The 22542-nt window shown below is 30.8% G+C and overlaps 2 protein-coding genes across 7 annotated transcripts; both read left to right on the top strand.

Annotated features, from left to right (window-relative positions):
* The first annotated feature begins 1997 nt into the window (after positions 1-1997).
* LOC105338944 (uncharacterized) lies at positions 1998-21097 on the top strand. 6 transcript variants are annotated; one of them, XM_011444270.4, is made up of 4 exons: positions 1998-2020; positions 17933-18046; positions 18440-18539; positions 19531-21097. In XM_011444270.4, the coding sequence occupies exons 2-4, from the start codon at positions 18028-18030 to the stop codon at positions 20066-20068; spliced, it is 657 nt and encodes a 218-aa protein (XP_011442572.3). In that variant the 5' UTR covers positions 1998-2020; positions 17933-18027; the 3' UTR covers positions 20069-21097. The 6 variants fall into 6 exon arrangements, with proteins under 6 accessions (XP_011442572.3, XP_011442571.3, XP_011442570.3 ...); XM_011444269.4 differs by lacking the exon at positions 1998-2020 and adding an exon at positions 13844-14028; XM_011444268.4 differs by lacking the exon at positions 1998-2020 and adding an exon at positions 14035-14208.
* Positions 5367-9029, top strand: LOC117680985 (uncharacterized). The gene is made up of 4 exons (XM_066086267.1): positions 5367-7123; positions 7490-7612; positions 7851-7961; positions 8931-9029. Exons 1-4 carry the CDS (start codon positions 7120-7122, stop codon positions 9020-9022), a joined length of 330 nt encoding a protein of 109 aa, XP_065942339.1. The 5' UTR covers positions 5367-7119; the 3' UTR covers positions 9023-9029.
* Positions 21098-22542: the final 1445 nt, after the last annotated feature.

A 22542-nucleotide genomic window follows, 5' to 3' on the forward strand; every position in this document is an offset into this window, starting at 1 on the left:
TAAAAGGAAAAAAAAGAATTCAAATGGAGATTCAAAATATCTCAAATAGATATACAGAGTGTGCAGAAAATGTTAGAGTTGAATAAAGATAAATAATGATGTTATTGAAGATGATTTTCATGGAAGTAATGGGCATAATTTATCAATTTACCAATTGAGTATGTACGTTCTCTGTACTGTTTACGATAGATTGATACCTGATTGAAAGAAAAGGGTATTAAGAGAGAATTCTGACTCTGTCGAAAATGTTTCTATAATCTACACGAAAATTGATTTCGTTTAGCAACTTTTAACATGATTATATATTTGTATTTATTGTAACGATGTGCATTGATTTCAATAGAAATAAACTTTCTTAAAGGAGCATGGTCACGATTTTGGTCAAAAATTATTTTTCCGATTTGAATAATTACAATGCTTCAGAAAGGCATTTCTAATAGGCAACCGAAATTTGAGTGTCATTTGTTGAGTTATAAGCGAGATCGAGAGCTTAAAATTTTTCGTTATGTAAACAAAGCGTTTGTTTACATTTTGAACGTTGAAGTAAAACTTTCAGTTTTAAACCTAAAACGAATGTATTAAACAATAAGAACTGTTTATCCATGCTTAAAATAAATAAATAGATAGATAAATAAGCTGGAAAAGGATTTTTACTTGTATATTGAACCTTTGTAAACAAAGACAGGGCACGAGCCTTGTTTACATTACAAAGAATTGTGAGCCCTGTATCTTTCTTATAACTCCACGAGTGACTCTCAAATTTTATTTGATCGTTAGAAATGCATTTCCAAAGCATTGCGAATAGTAAAAACATAAAAATAAAATTTGACCGAAATCGTGACCATGCCCCTTTAATTATATTACTTACTTCACTATGTAATGAATTCATATATTTTCATCATAGACTCTAAAGAAATGTTTGACATAACTTGGCACCAGTTATACCTATAGAAGCTATTATTCAAAGGAATACTGTGTGGAGAATGATTGGGGGGTGGGGGGTTTAAACTTTTTTCAGTTAAATATCGGTGTTATAAAACCCTGGAGGTTACCGGTATAGCAGAAAGAGTAAAATTTGTTAAAAAATTTTAACAATCATTAATATCATTTATTCAAATGGAAATGTTAATAAAATGATTTCTAAAATATATCGTTTCAAAACGCAAAATTTAAGTAACGAAGGTGCAGTCCTTGCAGTAACTTGTAAGTGAAAGTTTTCCCCAAAAGCCATAAAATTAGATCCATTGGAAATATCACTTTGAGTATAATAGATATTTTATTAACAGCTTGAAATTTTTTGTATATCGAACAAGTTAATCCTAATGTGTAAGAAGAATAATTTAAAGAAAATGTGTTAAACGTATGCTTATTTATAGGCAGAAATGACAAATAACATGCCGTATAATGTTCTTGTATGGGATAGCACTAATTTCAGAAACGGATATAATCAGATATTGATATAATAAATAGTCATGGATTTTGTATACGTGCTCTTTTGTGGGAAAATTATGTTTTTTACTCTATGGTGCAATGCCAAAAAAATGAACCCGTTTCACCTAGGTTTTCAGTTTCAGGAAATTATTCTCATGTTTGGTAATTGAAGCATTTAATAAAATCATTTGTAAATAACAATATAGCCTTGAAATCGTTTGTTTTTATATTGGAACTAACACATTTATACATACTATAGTTGTTTAACCGATTGCTTACTCCGTTGAATGTTATCATAATTAAAGCTTAATAAGGTTTACATTCATCAGTCACAGAAACAAGTTTTGCGTACAAATGTGAAGGACGAACCCGATCACAAATCATTACTTTATTTACTTAAACACCTGTTGATCATTGAAAACAAAACTCAAACAAACCGTAGTTTCTCAAAAGGAAACTATATATTAGCAAATTTCAAAACATATTATAAAACAATTATTAAAAAAGCAAAACCAAAAACGAATTGGTGCCTGACAAACGGATAAGAAGGGAAAACGGTGGTAGAGATAATATAACCAGGATTTCAACGGTAAGTTATAATTAGATGTTGCCAACGAGGATAAGGGGTCACTTTTTTAACTATGATGTGTAATAAAATTCTTTACTTTGAGTGTCATTTATTGGACCAATCGGTGAACGTTTACCAAAGGTAGCTCGCGGGTTTACCTGCTTGTGAGAAAACCAACCTTGAAAATTTGTCCACGCGATCCATAGGTTTTATAGTTTTATTTCTAAAATTTATTTAAGATTCGTCTGCGCGGTGATAATGTTATCGTGTTTCAAATACAGTGTCATTGATAAAATCAAGCAACGCCATTTCAATGAAATATATAGTAAAATGCACATTTTAACCGAGAAACGCATTACAAAACTATGCTCCAAACTTTTAAACAATTCAGACGAAATTAATCATACTCAACACAAAAACAGAGGAGATAATTATGAATCAATTCATAAAAAAATATCAGTATGTGTTCTCGGCCAATTTTTGGCAAAAAAACTTTATAGATTTAAAAGATTTCTCAAAACCTTATATTTTCATTACGACGTTAGCCTGACGTCATCATTTCCTTACTTCTTAGAACACCAAAATTGAAATGCGTTTATTGACAAGACTAGCTGTTTAACACATTTTAGAACATGTTAATGCTTATTAGACAATATTGCGAATGTTATTTAAAAATGCAATTAATGTAAGGCTGTAAAGATACAGAAAATTGCTATTTTTGTTTTAATGAAACTCTGAGTCAATCAATGCAAAAATAAAATGCCAGGCAACTACTGACATTATAAGTAAGTAATCGAATAAAACAGTTATCTCAAGCCAAAAGAAATTTAAGAATTTAATCGGTAGTACAGATTACGGAAGTTATAATTGTAAAAAAAAAAGCGAAGTTAATGCATACATTCTATTTTAAAACATGACTTTAAATGGAAGAGTTCTAACGCACACTCATTCTTTATCTTTATAGAACAAAATGTGACAATGACACCTACATATCTCCCTTTTAATTTTACCTAAATGAAAGAAACGAAAGAAACGAAAGTAAATGAAAGTCAAACACATACTATACATTCGTTTTCTAACCAGTGTTCAATTATCAATTGTGCACAACCTTTCAGTCTCCAAGTTAAATTTAGAAACTGCAGATTTAATCGATCGACACACAAATAGGGAAAATGAATTACTAACTATCTGCAAATTAGAAAATATAAAGAAGAAAAAAGATTAAACAGTGATATCAAGTTCACGGCCAATTAGCCAATTAATACAAAAGTGACAGAGTATGTGTGTGCATATATATATATATATATATATATATATATATATATATATATATATATATATATATATATGTGTGTGTGTGTGTGTGTGTGTGTGTGTGTGTGTGTGTGTTTGTCTATGTACACTTCCGAGGTATTGTTTCTGTTTACACACCAACGTATTGAGGTATGTGTTAAATACCGAGGTACTTTTCCCGTAACCTCGGAATGTATACCTCATTTTATGCGTGTACAGCATGCAGGGATTACGTGGTTTAAATTAAGCAATAACCTCGGTAGGACGTCAAATGGTTGGTAGGTGTGTGTTCTATCAACATCGGGTCGTATTTTGTCATTTTCAACTTTGAGCACACACTTTGTCAAACAAGGCCTCTGATTGGCTGAAAATTTGATTGGCTGTTTAACATTACTCGGAAATCAAAACATTACATTCGAGAGTCTCGGACATTTTGATTGGATTACATCGTGGCACAAATTCAGATAAATAGGTAAGTACATGTGAAAGATTCTATCTCTTATTCTTTTTCTAACAAGAAACGTATTTACTGTTAAACATGCTTAGGTGCAAAATGCTATAAGATAATTAAAATAAAACAGGAACGATTTTTGAAAAGCAACAAACACGTCTATTTCTCTATCATGTCCGTTGTTAAAACTTAGGTAAGATTTAAAACAGATTTCATGTTCTTCATTACAAAAAGGGGTTAAAGCAATATGAATTTATGAAAAATTGGTTCAATTTTAAAGTTTTCAAGATATATAGTTCTATACATTACAATATATAGTAGTTTTCATGAATTGCGCGTATGAGAAAATTCGAATTGCCTCTACATGAAATTGATTTAACTTGCATCATGAAAGCGATTTTCTTCTCATGATAAATATATAAACGTGCTTTTTTAACTAATGAACGCACATGACATTCACAGTACTAAACAGTCATTGCATACAATGAAACAAAAACATTATTGATGAAAATGGACATGGCTGTGAGTTTTTAATTGATTCATCTTGATTTTAAAAAAAATCTTAAGTTTGATAAATTCAACTTAAGTTGTGAATAACCAAAATTACTTTATAAGTTCTTCTACAATGCAGAAATGAAGTTTAAATTATTAGGCGAGGATATATATCAGCAGATATTGTGTTAAATTGAAGATAACAACAGCAAAAAACCCAGCAACATAATGATAGAATTTAACAAAATTGCAAGGCAGCTTACTCTCTCTCTCTCTCTCTCTCTCTCTCTCTCTCTCATGAGACTCAGATAGTGATCCATGCATGTGATGATTAAGTATAATTATATAATTATATTGTAAGGAAGGATATGAATATAAAAGAAAGAAGTAAGAATTTACATGGATATGATAAGAGTATTTCAACATAGAATATAGTTCGATATATCTTTAGTTTTCCTGGCATTTTAACGATTTTGATATTTTACAAACTCTCTCTCTCTCTCTCTCTTTCTCTCTCTCTCTCTCTCTCTCTCTCTCTCCCTCTCTCTACCAAATGCAAACAGTGTTCACAAAACTAATTCCATCCTTTTAACTATTAATTTTCAGATTCACAAACAAATGATGTGCATGTTTGGTATATTCGTTTTGCAATCATCGTGTTTTTTAGTTTTAAAGGATTTTGATATTATTGATGGTTGTGATGTTTACAGTTATGATAATGGATTTTTAATCCTTTTCGAAAGTTACGTTTCCTTTATTGTTGCTAAACTGGTTTTAGAAGATATGGGATATTTTTATCAAACGATGAATGCATGGTAAGTAGAATGTTGGAATGTGAAAAACCTCAAAATCATCCCTACCAGGTGAATTCAACCAGAGAATATTTTGTCGCAAACAAATAATAGTATATTCCTACATTTGGAAATGCTTCATATTGATCAAATCAAGTTAATGATACATGTAAATAACAATGAACACTTTCATTATTCGGATGATGTATGAAAAAGGCATAAATTTTGTCATTAAGATGTTTTAACCATAGGCGTCGGAACCATAAGGATACCTTTTTTTTGATTGTTAAGATTCCTGGTATTAATCACTTGTAATGAAAAATATAAAAGGTGACTGGTTTTCTTTTGTGTGACACTATTTGAAAAATTACAAAAAGTAACTCAATGTTTTTTGCAAAGTTAGATCTAACCATAACGCACATTGCATCAAGGAGGGGCTAGTCCAACCCCTCCCCCACTTTTTTCTCTCAGCAAACATAATTTTTCTTAAAGAAATTACCAGGAAGCTTCCGGTAGAATGTAAGGAATTGAAATGAATATAAGGAAAAATTAATAATTACCGGATTAGGAATTTCATGATCTTGTGAAAATGTTTTTGTAGGTAAGATTTTTTTGAGTTATTGATATACAACACCCCCCCCCCCCTTCCCACACGGATTAAGGATTTCATGATTTTGGGAAATAACTTTTTTTAGCTTGTCAAGATTTCAGATGATAAGCCCCCCCCCCCCCCTCCCGATAAATTGTCTTTATTTTATTTTGAAACGGGATCGGGATTACAATTATTTACAATAAATCACGGGATAGCCCCAAAATGTAGTGGCGGAGTCTTACTTATTGAGAGATACACAGCATAATATATGGTACGACTTTACTGATTACATTCGATCCCTGTAGATTTTAAGCTCCTCCCCACATTTCAAAGCTTTAATAGACGAATGCATTTAGATGCATAATATGTTTTACGGACCGTTGTGACGAGCGCAGCTCAGCAAAATTTACACACAACATGTTACCTTGTCAATTAAGTGATATTTTGACAATTATCAACTAACATCAAAGAATTTTTGAGAGATTGAGAGAGAGAGATTGAGAGAGAGAGAGATTGAGAGAGAGAGAGAGAGAGAGAGAGAGAGAGAGAGAGTTATGTATTTCTAAGTTTAAAAGAAATGTCAAAACACATATACTAGGCTGTATCTTCCCCCCTAACACGGTCCCTGTTTGTTGACTAGTGTGTTTTCCCATTTTAAAACTTAATGGGGTGACAATATGCAATATCTACAGAGTTTTTTTTCCCTCATTATTCTTTTCAGATTTGGTTCAAAATAATCAGGCTGTAACTTTTATAACAAAAATATATATTTTTAATTTCCTCCCTAAGTTTACTGTACTTGCATGCAAAGTTAGCTTAAACAGGCGGACTCCGAAAACACCGTCATGTATTGCGATTTTTTTAACTTCCATTTTGTAGCATATGTTAATTGGCCAGAGAGTGAAAATGCATTGAATTTCAAAGTACTGGTATATTATTTTTTACTTTTACAGTCTTTGGAAATAAACTAAATGCATTGTTAATAAAAAATGCATGTAACATGTATATTGAAATAATACTGAATATAAGAAAGATTGGCCATTAAAAGCCTCTTTGTACCAAAAGTTTACAATTTTTGGCGTCTTTGGCTAGGATATGAATAGTTTGAGATTCTTCCAACTTCCCGCTCCTTTTTAAGGATTAGGAAATGTTTTTCAAACATCAAAGACTTTTAGAATTCAAAATGAAATTTAACATGCATAAATATTAGACCCTCTGGCAGATCAATCTAAAGGCTATGGTGTTCATGTGGCTGTCAAGACCTGTGGACCTTTTGTTTGTTAAGTACTACATGTAGGTTTGTTGATGGTAGATAGGCAGAAATTTGAAATTTGCCTCTTATTAAAGCCATTTTTATTGAAGAGAAGTGAGCTATGCACCTCACATTTGTAACATTTTATTTGATACATACTTAAATGTTTTAATTGTTATAATATTTAACATTTAACAGATGGTTTAATTTCTTTTTTGTAGATAAAATGATCAAGAGCAACCATGTATAATGAGTAAATATAGCTAGCATGGATGATGAATTTCCAATTAGGCTTTTAGCATTTGATTCAGATTTTGAATATTCAGAATCTTGTTCTTTCTGTGCAGATTTTTCTCTTGATGTGTTGGAGCTTTTTATTAATGGAAAAAATTTTCTTTGCTTTTTATCTGCAGCTGAATTCAATGCATTATATATTTTTGTAATTTAATGGGATTTCATTTCTCAAAGTATGTCCTTGTTTAAATCCACATTATAGGAGGACACAATAAGAAGAAGGTATTGCCATCTTGTATAAGTTGATGTCATGCAAAATCGCTAATTTTATGGGTCTGTGATGTTTAAGCTAATTCTACATTCAAAATCTTAAATCTATTTATAGACTGCCAAATGAAACACTACATATTGCTACATATATGTAGAATGGGAACATTTTTGACTGCATTTGACAATGGATACATTTCTAAATTTAGTGGAAAGTCCTTAGATGAAATTGCCTGTGAAGGTTAATATTTTTATTGCAAGTAAACTTGTAATAGGCAATTAAATTAAAAGATAATGGTCAGATAAGAAAATTAGTTGGCTAATATAACAAAGAAATGTTATTTTAAAATTAAAAGTCGCAGATAAGAAAATGAGTTGACTAATAAGATCAAAAACTGTCATTTGAAAATTCCTTTAACCTAGTGTCTGTATTTTGTTGATATTATTAACATAACTCCATTTGTTTCTTTTAATTGTAGACATATATTCAAATGATGATGATGATGATGATGATGATGATGATGATGATGATGGAAAAGAACGAGCCAGAAAAAAGAAAACTGGACCTAAGCCTTCAAAACTCCCGACAGGTAAAAGCACAAGAGTCCTTTTTCAAAGCATATGTCACAATACAAACACAATGAATTTGAAGATCCTTATGCTGAAAAACTTTCTACATTTTCAAAGTATGATTTTTGCGATATGAATGGAATGTTTAGAACTGTAGTTTCATTCAAGAACTGTGGTTTTATTCATTGTCATTGGCATCAGTTTTTGTAGAATATTGTAAAACAAAGCTTCAAGAACACTTAAATTAAAGGTAGTCTGCATGTGTGTCTATAATTGAGAAATAACTGATAAATTGTAGTAAGGTGCCTATGTGTGTATACTAGAAAACACTGAGGCAGTGTCTGCGTATCTATATTTGGAAACGCTGATAATGCATAGTGAGGTATATATGTGTGTTTATATTGGGGAAACACCCACAATGCATAGTGAGGTATCTATGTTTATATTCAAATGGGGGAAACAAACATAATGCAAATTGAAGTATATATGTCTATATTAGGGAAACACCCACAATGAGGTATGTGTGTGTGTCTTTATTGGAGAAATATCCATAATACATACATGTAGTCAGGTATATGTGTGTTAATTTTAGGGAAATACTGATAATGCATAGTGAGGTATATGTGTGATTATATTGGGGAAACACCCATAATGCATAGTGAGGTATATGTGTTTTTATTGGGGAAACACCCAAAATGCATAGTGAGGTATATATGTGTGTTTATATTGGGGAAGCGCCTATAATACACACTGAGATATATGTCTATATTAGGGAAACATCCATAATGCATAGTGAGGTATATGTGTATCAATATTAGGGAAACACTGAGAATGCATATTGAGGTATATGTGTGTCTATTTTGAGGAATTATTCATAATGCATAGTGAGGTATATGTGTATTTATTTTTAAGAAAAACTAATAATGCTTGGTGGAGTATCAGTTTATTTTGAATAGAAAACAATTATATTTCGTAGCTGTATGTTGTAGACAAAGATGTGAGTGATGAACATGATGGCAATGGTGATCATAATGATGAAGATGGGGATGATCATGTTGGGAAAGAACGAGCTAGAAAATAGAAAACTGAATTTAAAGATTCTAATGCTGATTTTCTTTTTAACATTTCCCAAGTATGACTCTTGTGATATGACTTGAATATTTAGAACTATAGTTTCATTCAAGAACTGTGGTTTTATTCATTTTCATTGGCATCCAATTTGTAGAGAATTAAAAATAAAACAGTTTCAAGAACACTTAAATTTAAGGTAGTCTACATCTGTGTCTATAATGAGAAATCACTGATAATTTGTAGGAAGGTATGTGTGCATACTATAAAAAACTGATGCAGTGTCTGCGTATCTATATTTGGAAACACTGATAATGCATAGTGAGGTATATGTGTGTTTATATTTGGAAACACCCTGTCCCATAATGCATAGTGAGGTATATGTTTATCTATATTGGGGAAACATCCATAGTGCATAGTGAGGTATATGTGTGTTTATATTGGAGAGACATCCATAATGCGTAGTGAGGTATATGTGTGTTTAAATTGGGGAAACACTCATAATGCATAGTGAGGTATATATATGTCGTGGGGAAACATCCATAATGCATAGTGAGGTATATGTGTGTATATATTGGGGAAACACTGATAATGCATAGTGAGGTATATGTGTCTCTTTTTGGGAAATTCCCACAAAGCATAGTGAGGTATATGTGTGTGTATATTAGGGAAACACCACTAATGAATAGTGAGGTATATATGTCTATATTGGGGAAACATCTATAATGCATAGTGAGGTATATGTGTGTATATATTGGGGAAAAACTGATAATGCATAGTGAGGTATATATGTCTCTTTTTGTGAAATTCCCACAAAGCATAGTGAGGTATATGTGTGTGTATATTGGGGAAACACCACTAATGCATAGTGAGGTATATATGTCTATATTGGGGAAACATCCATAATGCATAGTGAGGTATACATGTATGTGTGTATATATTTGGGAAACACTGATAATGCATAGTGAGGTATGTGTGTCTCTATTTAGGAAATTCCCTTAATACATAGTGAGGTATATGTGTGTCTATATTTGGGAAACACCCATAATGCATATTGAGGTATATGTGTATTTATTAAAGAATCGCTGAAAGTGCTAATTTGGGTATCAGTAAAAAAAATTAATTTGAGAAACACTTTTAAATTGAGATACATGTAAATTCATATATATTGGATTTATTTATGAACTTTTTCACAAGTACCTCACTATTCATTTTTAACTTATACCCTATACTCATTTGTTTTTTAACTGTTGAATGAATAAATGAATTCAAAAATGATTTTGCATTTCATTAAAGGTAAAACTGTATGTCGAGAGGAAGAGGAAGCAAATTCAATAAAGAAGCCTTGCAAGAATTGTGGGAACATTTTTTTTAGGACTTTTTGCAATTGGTTTTTGTTTGTCGTCATGTGGTGTTCATTTTGTGTTGACAATTAAATAATTTTAATTTCTTTCAAACTACATGGCCTAATTTTTCCAAATTCTTTCGATATGATGTATAATTTGGGTAAGGGGAACATAAATGGTAATTTCATTTCTCTTCCACACTGTGTCCTTGGTCAGCAGGGCCAAAATGCTAAAAAGAAAATCTATACTTCCACACATCTGAAAGAAAACTGAATTCAGTTGTAAATTTTATATTAGTTTTTTTACTCCAGAGTGTAGTTTAATTACATGCATATATGATATTCCTTTATTGAGGTCTGTGTCTGGGCTAGTTACTCAGGTGACCGTTAATGCCTGTTGGCCTGTTTGGTTTAAAAACAATTCAATTTTATACACAAAGAAGTGATTTTGTGTTAGAACTTGAAGAATCACCTTGCTTTTTTAGTGTGTAAACATCACTGTTCAAATTTATTGAAATTTTCAAAAAATTGATTGTTTTTAAACTGGGAATTAATTCCTTTGAAAGATTGTTTATTCATTTAACAAAGCTGTATTTTACTTATTGATAAGTGAAAATACATTGGATAATTTTCTTTTCTTTGCACGTATGTATTTTTTCTAAATAACGACAAAGTAATTTCAATGAATTAATAAAGATTAAAAAAAACGGGAATTAATTCCTTTGAAATATTGTTTATTCATTTAACAAAGCTGTAATTTACTTATTAATAAGTGAAAATATATTGGATGATTTTCTTTTCGTTGCACGTATGTATTTTGTTTATAATGACAAAGTCATTTTGATGAATTAATAAAGATAAAAAAAAAAAAAAATTGTTATACTTGCTTCACGACAATTTTTTGACCTTATACTTTTTGCAAGAATTTACAGGGTAAAAAGATTTACTCTTGTCTATCAAAAAGTCCATCAGTCCTGGTTGTTTATTTTACTTTTTAAGGTGTTTGTGTTTAGATCTCTAGAATCATTGTTTTTAATTTGCAGATATGTTTAGTTATTGGGAAGTTAAAATGCATATTCACATGAAATTCTGATTCTGTTTTATTTTGAATAATGCACTTTTAATCTAAAAAGAATGACAAGTATTTCAGAAATTAGAGAAAGAGTTCATTAAAGCAACTCTTATGATTATCATATTCCAATTGAGATTTTTCTGAACCTTAGTAATGAAAAAGGACATGTCTACATTTGCAGTTTGACAGGAAATCCTCCATTTATCATCTGGTTGTGATAGAAAGTCTCTTTAAAAATATGTACTATTTAGGCTCGCTGGTCAATAAATTACATGTAAACATCTTGCAGTATATATTTACATTCTCAAGTGTCTTTGCCTATTATAACATTACGTATCGAATTTGTACTATATAACCCATTTAACTTCCAATGACGCCAAATTGAGGCGCCATTGCTAATTTATATCCACATATTTAATCGTACAATGGCTAAAAGCATAACTATATATATATATATGTATAACTATAAGCAATAATGATTCATTCTTTGAATATTATAAAAGGGATAATTTCAGTCGGGGCGTGATCGAATTTATCATAAAGCCCTTCGGGCATTATTGGATTTGATCACGCCCCGACCGAAATTATTACCTCATAGTATTCAAGGAATGATCCCTTATTCATTAAATAAATGAAGTAGGATTAATCAAGTCGTTAAAAACTTAAACTGTTTATTAGCATACATATGATTTCTGTAAGAGATTGAGATGATACATAAACAACCCCCCCCCCCCTATTTACATTTTTCGATATTACATTTTGTGTTGATCTCGATGCAAAATATAATAACGCAAAATCTTATGATAGAAAGTGGACTAACTATAGCTTAATTTGTAATTTGTAAATATAACAATATAATGTTACAGCTAATGTTGATCATAGATACCAAAGGAGATATCAACAGCGAATGTGTCACTCTTGGTCTTAGTGAATGCATACTGATCTAGATTGAATCCATCTTTATACTGTATACTCATTTTGAATATATTTTAGGGAATAAAATAACATTTACTGTAGGATGAAAACGTTTCAGGTCTTGAATTAACTCCATATCAGTGTAACTTTTATTGTACGATGATTTTTAAATCATAACTGACATGTTCTCAAAATTAACCTTGGTATTGCCCTATTCATCATAATATTTGCAAAAAAAAAACCAAAAAAAAAGAAGATTTATTTGCTGTGCATGTTACATCGCAATTTTGACATGCCATCAAAATAGCGTTTGCTTGCCATTTTCATTCAATCAGCGGTCATTACTATATAATGATGACTAGCTCCAATCAGATATATTTTGTTATTTTACGATATCAACACATAATTGCACTCGTGGTTACCTCTAATATACCCATTTCAAAATGGATTCATAAATACATTGCATAGTATTATAAATAGAAAATAGAAAAACTAGTATCTCTGGAAAAAAAGCCCAAACTTTATTACATTTTGCGCTTATCTCAACGCAAAATGTAATAATGGGAATTTATTACATTTTTCGTTATTACTTTTCGCGTCGCTACAACCCATTCTGAACAAAACATTAAAATTGCTGCCCTTATAATTCTTCAGTGCTATCAAATTTCAGCTTGAAGGCGTTTTAGAGTATCATGAATGCCGTTTTTGTGAATTTTGCGAATATTGCATGCAAAGTAAATAAATCAAAGAATAATTCGCGAGAGTTATAGTTGTTGGATTTATATCAGTCGACCATGACTATTAAAACATCAGCATCTTCCGTTTATTTAAAACAACGTTAATAATTTGAGTAAATGTGAAAAAAAGTAGAAACAGAATATATACACTCTGAGGTATATACCATATTTGGGCATGACCATTAAAGGAATACCTCGGGTTGTATAGAAAATTTCTATTTGTATTGCAAGGTTATCGTTGAGAATTCTAAAAATTATGGATGATCGATGAAATTTAATGTTTGATTCGAACTAAATCTACTATGGCAGTTATCGGTAACTTCAGTAGAAAGCATATACCTCTGAACGTTTTCATGGAAATCTATACCTCGTTATGTGATATAAACCAGTATGTGTGTGTGTGTGTGTGTGTGTGTGTGTGTGTGTGTGTGTGTGTGTGTGTGTGTGTGTGTGTGTGTGTGTGTGTGTGTGTGTGTGTGTGTGTGCGCGTGTGTGTGTGTGTGTTGGATGTGATCTTATTTAATTAGTGATAAAATTGAAAGTTGAAATTAATGTTTGAAATACGTTCTAAAAGGATATAAATCGGTATTTCCCGGTGTATCTAATAATACCACTAGCGCTCATTAGAATAATGCAATAAACTTCAAGTGCAGTACTTTAATTTAATTGATTTGTAATATGATAACGAATATTAGAATAACTGGAGTTGTTGACAAAAAATCATACGCCATATTGACATTATAGGTCATATTGTATCGTTACAAAAACAATATTAACATTTCAATCTAGGATTTTTCAGAAGTCCATAATAAAAAGATGCTAAAAACCATTTTGACATCATCAAAAGCATATAGGGCCATTTATCTCTTTCACTTAAAAACAGCTGTTTATTTGATCAAACTTCCCTGAGTTGACTGGAAAGGTTGATGTATATCTACAACCCGGAAAAGGTATGAAGATACAATTTTATGAAATTGAAATGGATTTGTTCAATATGTCTGTCAATATTACCTGAGATTTAATGGTCTTCGGATTTTAAAAGCTGTGAGAATTTGATATACACGCAGACAGCAAACTTTGAAGTTCTGCTGGTGTCTTTTTGCGCAAATGTTTAGTCAGTATATGTTCAGGTAAGATGATGCGTTTGGCATGAGTCTGATTCCTCGCAATCGGTTTATAATTTTTTATTATGTGAATAATGAATTACTACCGCATGCATGTACTTTTTACAGCGTTTGTAAATGGCAATGACAAGTGACGATGTAACTTAATATTTCATAATCACAATCGTTAAAACATTTCCTTTAGTGTGAATGCATATTTTTGGATCTATTTTTAATACCATATCCATGAAGTGAGCAGAGCAAAACATTCGGTCTGAGATTTCACGGTATTGCACCTCTTTATAAAAAAAAAAATCAACACCAATGATATATTCAAGGCTGTCTAGACATTAAACTGAAGAGAATGACGCCATTTGTGAAAAGTTCTAATTACCAGTGAATTTAAGGAGAGACAGGACGTTGATCATGTGACTTTTGTTGATCACATGTCAGTTATTATATAACATATAGTGATAGGAAATGTTATGATCAATTTTATTTTATAAAATTTTCTAATCTAGAGTACATTACTTAAGGAAGTTTTAACCTTTTTTTTAATATTTAGAAATGCAGATGTACACACATCATAAGTGGCTTATATAATCATAGATACATTCTAATTTTCTTTATTTTTATTCTGTTAATGTAAGTAAATAAATCCAAAGAATATATTACTTCTTAATGTTTAAATATGTTATGGGTGAGAGTAACCCAGTGTGCAAGCAAAATAACAGGTATGAAATATGATCTTTATGAATGCCTTAACTTAGGACCAAAAAATAACTATGAAAATGCTATTACAAGTATTATTGGCACCTAAATGACCTGTCATAGTTGTGTTGTTTAGTGCATCTTACCAAGTTGGACATATTTGTATAGTTTGCGTTTTATAGAAAATAAGTGCTCCCGACTGGATGTCCTTGTCTTGGTTTAATGGAGGATTTGACTTATCATCATCTTCTAAATTTTGATAAAGATTTCTTTTCACCGGCTTAGTGCCAACAAGGTCAGAAAAGAAAGTGTCACTCAAATCAGTCAGGAGAGGAATTTGTATTGTTAAGATCTTGAGTAAAGTCAGCCTCCATTTCTCGTCTTCTAACCATTGCTGGTACCAGCACAGATGGATATATGTTGTCGACTTTATTATTGCACACGTCATTGGATGTGATTTCCTGATAAACTATAGTATCTGGTACAACTTTTTCACCTGGCCCCGCTGTAACCAACTTTCCTCAAGTCAACACTCAGCCTCAAGTTTGAGTATTGATCCAACATAAATACACTTTATTTTGAAAGAGTTGAGTGGAGGAATGAGTTGAGTGATTTGAAAATGGGTGACGGTGGAGAAAGTTAATACAGACATTACTCGAACAGCCTAAGCACTAAGTTCAAGAGATAGGAATGCTTAAAAATAACTAGTTGTTTTTAAAATAAAATGCGATGAAGCACTAAATGTTTCATATAAACGTTGCATATAAGTACAATTTGTGTTTACTCATATCAATCTTAACAAGCTAAGACTTAAAATGCTTTGATGCTTTAATAACAAAATTTAAATAAAAATCAAAGTACTGATAGTACTTAAAAGCGCTAACTTAGCTTGGTTCTAAAGGAAATTTACTTTGTGCAAGCTTAGTTAGAAAAACTCGATTTGATTTGTCTATATTTCAGCTTCTGTTAAGGCACTATATTCCTCATCACTGCGTGGCAGCCCCTGCAGTGGTGTACATAAGCCTCGCTCCTTAGATTTAAATTAATTTAACAAATATTTTATTATGCAAATAAGAACATGTATAATAGGATTGTACATCAGGCTTTGCCTATTTAAGTCCTCTCCCTAACCTTAGATTCACAACAGCCTGTACTTTATATTCACAATAGCCCGTGCAACTATGTGCGTTAGCCCCTAAAACTGCTTCCCTAACCAGTTTAAATAATGTATATTTCTGCTTATAAGGGCGGTTATTTAATGTAATGGAAATAGAAGTCTAACGACAATAAAGCGCTTAGCTATGCTTAGCGCTTTAAAAGCGGGAGCATTATCTGTTAATTGATCGACAAAGATCGTGAAACCAATTGGAATTTGCTTCTATTTGAAACAACAGAGATGGAGAGAGATATAAAATGTAAGTGTGTGTTACATTTTAAACCAGTTGGTTTCCATAACTGTTAATTTTATCTACCATAACTAAACAAGACTTAGTATGAAAGTAAATCGGTTAAGTGGGAAATTCGGGTTGTTCTCTCATCTCCTCAACACTGTTTCCATGATACATGTACTACAAAACGAACTTGCAGATGTTTTGAATAAATTTTTAATTTGTTCAAAAACCCATTGTACATTATCTTATCCATACTGTCAACTTCGTACCAAAAGTAACGATCCAACGATTTAATTGATTAATATAATTATTTATTCTAGATGATGTAACACTTATCTGAGCCTGATCTTTCGATAGCCACTTCTGTCAAGTGAATAAGTAATAACAATTAGCTAAGATGTTGTGAAGATAACTAATCTTATGATACTTTTATTTGAATATAAAAATTGTGTAAGACAAAGTTTTTCAATTGTTTTTTTTCAAGTAATATTACATGTATAAGAAGGACACTTAACATCTTAACATCTAACTCTAGCAAAGTATTATTAAATACGACTTTAAGAAAACAAATCAAAATCGTTTGGCTTCAACATGAATGTGAATAGAAAATCAATTTTTTAACAATTAATGAAGATAATAAATGAAGCATATAAACTCTCGTTTACTCTTAGCATTGACATAAGAACAAGTCACCTTACACCCTGACAAGGCCTTTTGCAGGCAACACTAATTGTGGACGAAGGAAACATGACTGTGGGGAAAAAAGCAAATTATAAACTTTTGGGATTGACATCAATTCTTATACGCATTGACAGACAAAATGTCGACAAACAAAATGAATTATATTAGTATTTTTATTTGTCCATAGTTGGTCTTAATGAATGAATTCGCTTGACCCTCGCCAAAATATCCTTTCATAACTTGCTATATCTGCCTCGTCCATTACCTGTTCGCGTTAATTTTGAAGGCGGTGATCAATGTAGTGAACCAAAAATTTTTTTATCTATTTCAACTTCAAATTGAAATGGCATGGTATCCTCCCTCTCAGATTGCTGTTTCCGATTGCATATATTCCTTTCACGGAGACAGAGGTTTGATTCTAAAAATATATTGCATCCGTCTTCCAAAACTTCAACAATAAAAACTGTCACATTCATTCTTCCGGTTATTTATCCTGTGATTTTGATCACTTTAAACAGGAAGCAATATATAAAGTTATAAATTGGAGCATGTATGTAATATAAACCAATCCCTTCAAGACTGAGAAGGTAACATAAAATGCTACGTAATCCTGGAATATAGATGTGTTATGGTCAGCGCATTTGTTGATATGTGTTCAAATGATACAGGTACATTAACTGGGCGTATTTCTGTTTATGTATTATGTAAACAATTATACCTTTGATACCTAATAATTGGTTTGATTTTAATAATCAGCTCGTTTAAAATTATAATGAAATTTGCAAAATAAAATTAATTTTTATTAATTTTTTAGAATAAAAGATTCATGTTCTGTATAGCATAGTAATATTTAACACTGACAAACTTGTATGTGTGAAAACTTGTGTTAAGTTTAACTGACAGAATAGTGAAAGACGAAGCATTTAACTTTTTCAGCTGATTAATTTGTTTATCATACCAAATTTCAGCCAATACAATAGGCGGCAGCCCGTCTAATAGTTCTACTCAGGGGTCACTGACGACTTCTGCATCAGTAGAAATCAGTTCACACCCAAGTTCAATCATGCATACTACCCACAAAGGTATGATGGCAATCTTTTCGTGGCGCATGCTCATATCTCATCGTAAAATAATATGTTCGAATTTTGTTTCATTTCTTAGTCAAAAACGCTTTGTCCAAATTCTTTTTATAATCATTATTTGAGAGTGTGAATGCAAATTATATTTCATTTTAAAGCTTTAAGGAGAATGTGTTCTAATTTTACTTAACTTTGGTGCGTTCGAAATTCTTATCATAATTTTTTTTTGTAATTCCTTTTTATTTTTGACAAAGAACGGGCATAGGACATCTTTTTATAACTGTGAATACTTAGTAATAGTTTTGTTATTGGGAAGGAGTAATAAGGTAAATTCTTCATTACTTGCTGCTTAAAATTTTGATTTGGTTTTTGATATTTGGTATTTTCTTTACAAAGATATTATTCAGGACATTTTAAAAGACACCCATACTCAGATTATGGGTGGTGTGATAGGAGCCATGCTGGTCCTGACTGTATTCGTATGTATCAAGACAAGGTAGGAAAGAAGCATATTTGTGTGTTTATAACACCACTCTATAAAATCAAATTTAATTTGTCATTTTTTAAAATTTCGTTATTTGAAACTCCACGATATGAAAAATACTTACCAATTTGTTTAGACTTATTTTCTCGATGAAGAGATTTAGCTGACCGTAATGACAGCCGAGGCGTTTCTCAATTTTAGATATTTATTCCATTTTTATTTGCTTTGCATCTTTTCCTGTTAATGCCAAACAATTTATGGTAAATTGCTTAGGTTATTTTTGAAATTAAAATATTTTGGATTTTCTACATTGTAGTATGTAAAATGCAACTGAACATTTATAAATAAAGTCATAGTATATATTTTCCATTGTTAAAATATTTCCAAACCGGAAAAATATCGTGTAAATTGAAATATTATTACAGAATTACTTTGTGGAAATCTTCAGATTACGAGATAGAACAATTCAAAACTAATTGAAGATAAGTCGCGTCTGACGTTACACAAAATGAATTTTTTCGCCAAGATGTATTCCCGACACCGAGATTTGCGCGTGAATGAACGTTGGTTTTTATCTGTAAAACAAAATTAATGTAGTTTTAAAATGGTATATAATTATGAATATAAATTTGGAAAAAGAATAATTTTCGGATTCTGGTTTTAAATACCTACTATATATATATATATATATATATATATATATATATATATATATATATATATATATATATATATATATATATATGAACACTCATTTTGTACATAACTGCCTGAAGAGCCAGGAATTGTGAAAACGTTTGCGGTTAATAGGATCAATTTGTGATTTTAATCTGGATATTTATTATTTTTAAATTATTTAAAACTGTGCCGATTTATTTATTTTTTGTTGTATTGGGAAATTATAAATATATATATATATATATATATATATATATATATATATATATATATATATATATATATATATATATATATATATCATAAAAGTGGTTTTGTTTGACAGAGTTGTGCAGAAGAAACGAAAAAGATCGAATGATCATCGTGAGCATGTTAGCATCAATCTACCACCAGATGTGGAAAGGGTTGAGGAAATGGAGTGTAACGAAAACGAGAATGACGATACAAATGACCATGAAAACTATGCCCTGGTGAAACCCACTGAGAAGTGCTACGTAGATTTACAGGTTGGGGAGTACGACTGTCTTCGATCTCAGAGGAAACACATTCAGTCTTCGTCAGAGGCCAAAAGTGAACCATGCTATGACCAGTTTCTAAAGCCAAGCAGTTTGTACGATATGACTGGCGAATCCGATAAGGACAATGTCTTTCATCCAGATTATGAGTATGAAATTGTGAAAAACATCAACAAAAAGAAATCTGACAGCAAGAACTTAAAAGGGGTAAACTTTGAAATAGCTCCGAATGTCAAAAGGAATACGGGATATGAAAATACCAAAGCAAAAAATTCCCCAAAAGCTTCCAATGACATTTCACTGACAAACACCAAGAATAGGGTCAGAGCTAAAAGTACCTTATTGTGAACTTGCTCTTTAATTTACAGTAGTATTCATGCAGGAAAGGATATACCAGCTAATGATTCACAGCAACTGTCTCTTTTTTTTTGTAATACATTCTCCTTCTGTACAACTATAGCTACCTAGCCTAATTTAGAAAATCAGGATTGTTAGCTCCTTTTTGTCCTTCTGTACAGTCTAAACTAGCCTTACTTTTACAAGGATGAGGATTGTTGAATAACCTGCTAATAGATATTAGAAGCTTTTTTCGCTATAAGTTGTTGTACCTTTAAAGATTATGAACAATTCAAAGTACATTACCACCGTTGAGACAACATGTGGAAACTAAATAAATGTGGAACCTATCCTGACCCAGGAAATATATCAAGTTTAGAGTATTCTTTTTGGACAATGTCTTGATGTTATCGTCAGGAACTAGCACATGTACTTAGAGGAAAGCATCACCATCTTTATCTCGTTCGACTTTGTTTAATGACGCCAACACAAACAGACATGTCACGTGTCATGGGCTTAACAAAAAATGGGCTAAATTTCTATTTCCCTATTTTAATTGAGAGGATAATTCGTTTAATTTTAATGAGTTAAAATTATTTTGGGTTAGATATATACATTTGTTTAGCATTTTATATGTGAACAATGTATTTTTAAAATACAATGCCAGCTGAGAATGTACTTTGCTCTATGGAAATAATCTAATTAAAATGTTATATCAAATGTAAATATCAAATATTCTACCTGCTCTTATATAAAATGATTTTGTGTCCTAATGATCTATTCGTTTTCGGAATAACAAATTCGATTTTGATATGTGTGAAACAGGTGTCGTCCAACAGACTGCACAGTATTTCCGCTTCAAGAATTACAAGATTGCCAGAAGTCTCTCTAGTTAGTTAAATGTAACTTTCATTAAGTAATATTGTTCTGTATTTTGTTCATTTATTTATTTCCGTTTCATTTGCATAATTTAACATATTTTAATTGTTCATGACCTTTTGATTCCTTTATGTATTAAAGATAGTTAAAGTCAATAAATAAGATGGGGGTTTTTTCATCAGTCAACTGTCAGAAAACGAAAAACGATAAATATTTATACCTCGTTTCGCCTTAATTTCTCAAAGTGTCTTTTGAGAGTATTTACAAAATATCATGGTATCAATGGACCCAGAATTATTCCGCAATTTCAGGATACTTGAAACTTAATTCAGAATTCTAAAGGTTCAAACTTTTAACAAGTGAAAAATATCACTTCGCTTGCTTAGTTTTTAAAGTTCGCCATAGTCAAGATCTGTTTTTAATCCACTTATTTAAATCAGCTTATAATTCCACTCGCTAATTATATTTATGCTTTTAATTAAAACATCATTTCACAACTTGAGGATATTCGAAATGCAATTCACGAAATCCCAAGTCCATCATACTCGTATTATAGCTTTTCATTTATATATACATATTTATCAAGAACGTTTTCCTACGTGAAATTAAAAATTATACAATACAAATGAAATTTATACAATGCAAATAGAAAATTATACAATACAAATGGAAGATCATACAATACAAATGGAAAATCATACAATACAAATGGAAAATCATATAATACAAATGGAATATCATACAATTTTAATCGAAAATTAAACAATGCAAATGATTAATTATACAATACAAATGGAAAATTATACAAACAGATAGAAAATCATACAATACAAATGAATATTTATACAATACAAATGGAAAAGATTGAATATTGCAACGTTTGACATGCCATATCATCCGGTCTTTCTTTCCATTATTCAGAAGAAATAGCCAAGATGGTATTCATAGTTTTTTACCTAGATGATAAATGTTCAAGAGTTTCTAATACAAAATTTATTATACCTGCTGTATATTTGTTTCATGAGGGGTAACTCTTACATATAGACGTAAACTTTATGAAATGGGTAGAATTTTTTCTATAAATTTATGGTGACAAAAGATGCACAGCTTTCCTACAATTTGTTTATTGTTTCATATTTTCTTGATACCATACATCATTTTTATATTTGATAAATATTGAATTTTGTACCCTGATAAAAAGAAATAATATTTTCTAAATTGTATGGTTTTTTCATATAATAATCCGCACCTCTTTTCATCTAAAGAAATTGACACAAACAAAAAATACATTTCTTACGATTTATAATGTGAAATGTTTACATCTTCTCCTCGGAAGTCACTCGGAATACATTTTTCAACATTATCATCTCCGTAGGTTTCTTTTTTTAGATGTGTATTGAAACCTGAAATGTTGGTTGGAGCGTTTCAAAATAGAAAAAATGGACTTTTTCATTAGAGTGGGTGAATATTATTACCTTGGGCTCAATGGTATTTTTGATTATCGAAATGCACTGAGGTAGAAAATTTAAGGCATAGTATACTATATTAGATATAAATATATTTATGTAATATTTGTTTCGGATAAACCTCATATCATGTATTGCAAA

Source organism: Magallana gigas, chromosome 5, assembly GCF_963853765.1.
Source record: "Magallana gigas chromosome 5, xbMagGiga1.1, whole genome shotgun sequence".
Classification (NCBI taxonomy): domain Eukaryota; kingdom Metazoa; phylum Mollusca; class Bivalvia; order Ostreida; family Ostreidae; genus Magallana; species Magallana gigas.

Coding starts and splice junctions, on each gene's coding strand:
- LOC105338944 (XM_034443880.2), top strand. CDS start 14,873: ATGTTATGGGTGAGAGTAACCCAGTGTGCAAGCAAAATAACAG. Junction 18,047..18,439: donor CATGCATACTACCCACAAAG/GTATGATGGCAA, acceptor TTCTTTACAAAG/ATATTATTCAGGACATTTTA. Junction 18,540..19,530: donor TTCGTATGTATCAAGACAAG/GTAGGAAAGAAG, acceptor TTTGTTTGACAG/AGTTGTGCAGAAGAAACGAA.
- LOC117680985 (XM_066086267.1), top strand. Junction 7,613..7,850: donor AGATGAAATTGCCTGTGAAG/GTTAATATTTTT, acceptor TTTTAATTGTAG/ACATATATTCAAATGATGAT. Junction 7,962..8,930: donor GCCTTCAAAACTCCCGACAG/GTAAAAGCACAA, acceptor TGTATGTTGTAG/ACAAAGATGTGAGTGATGAA.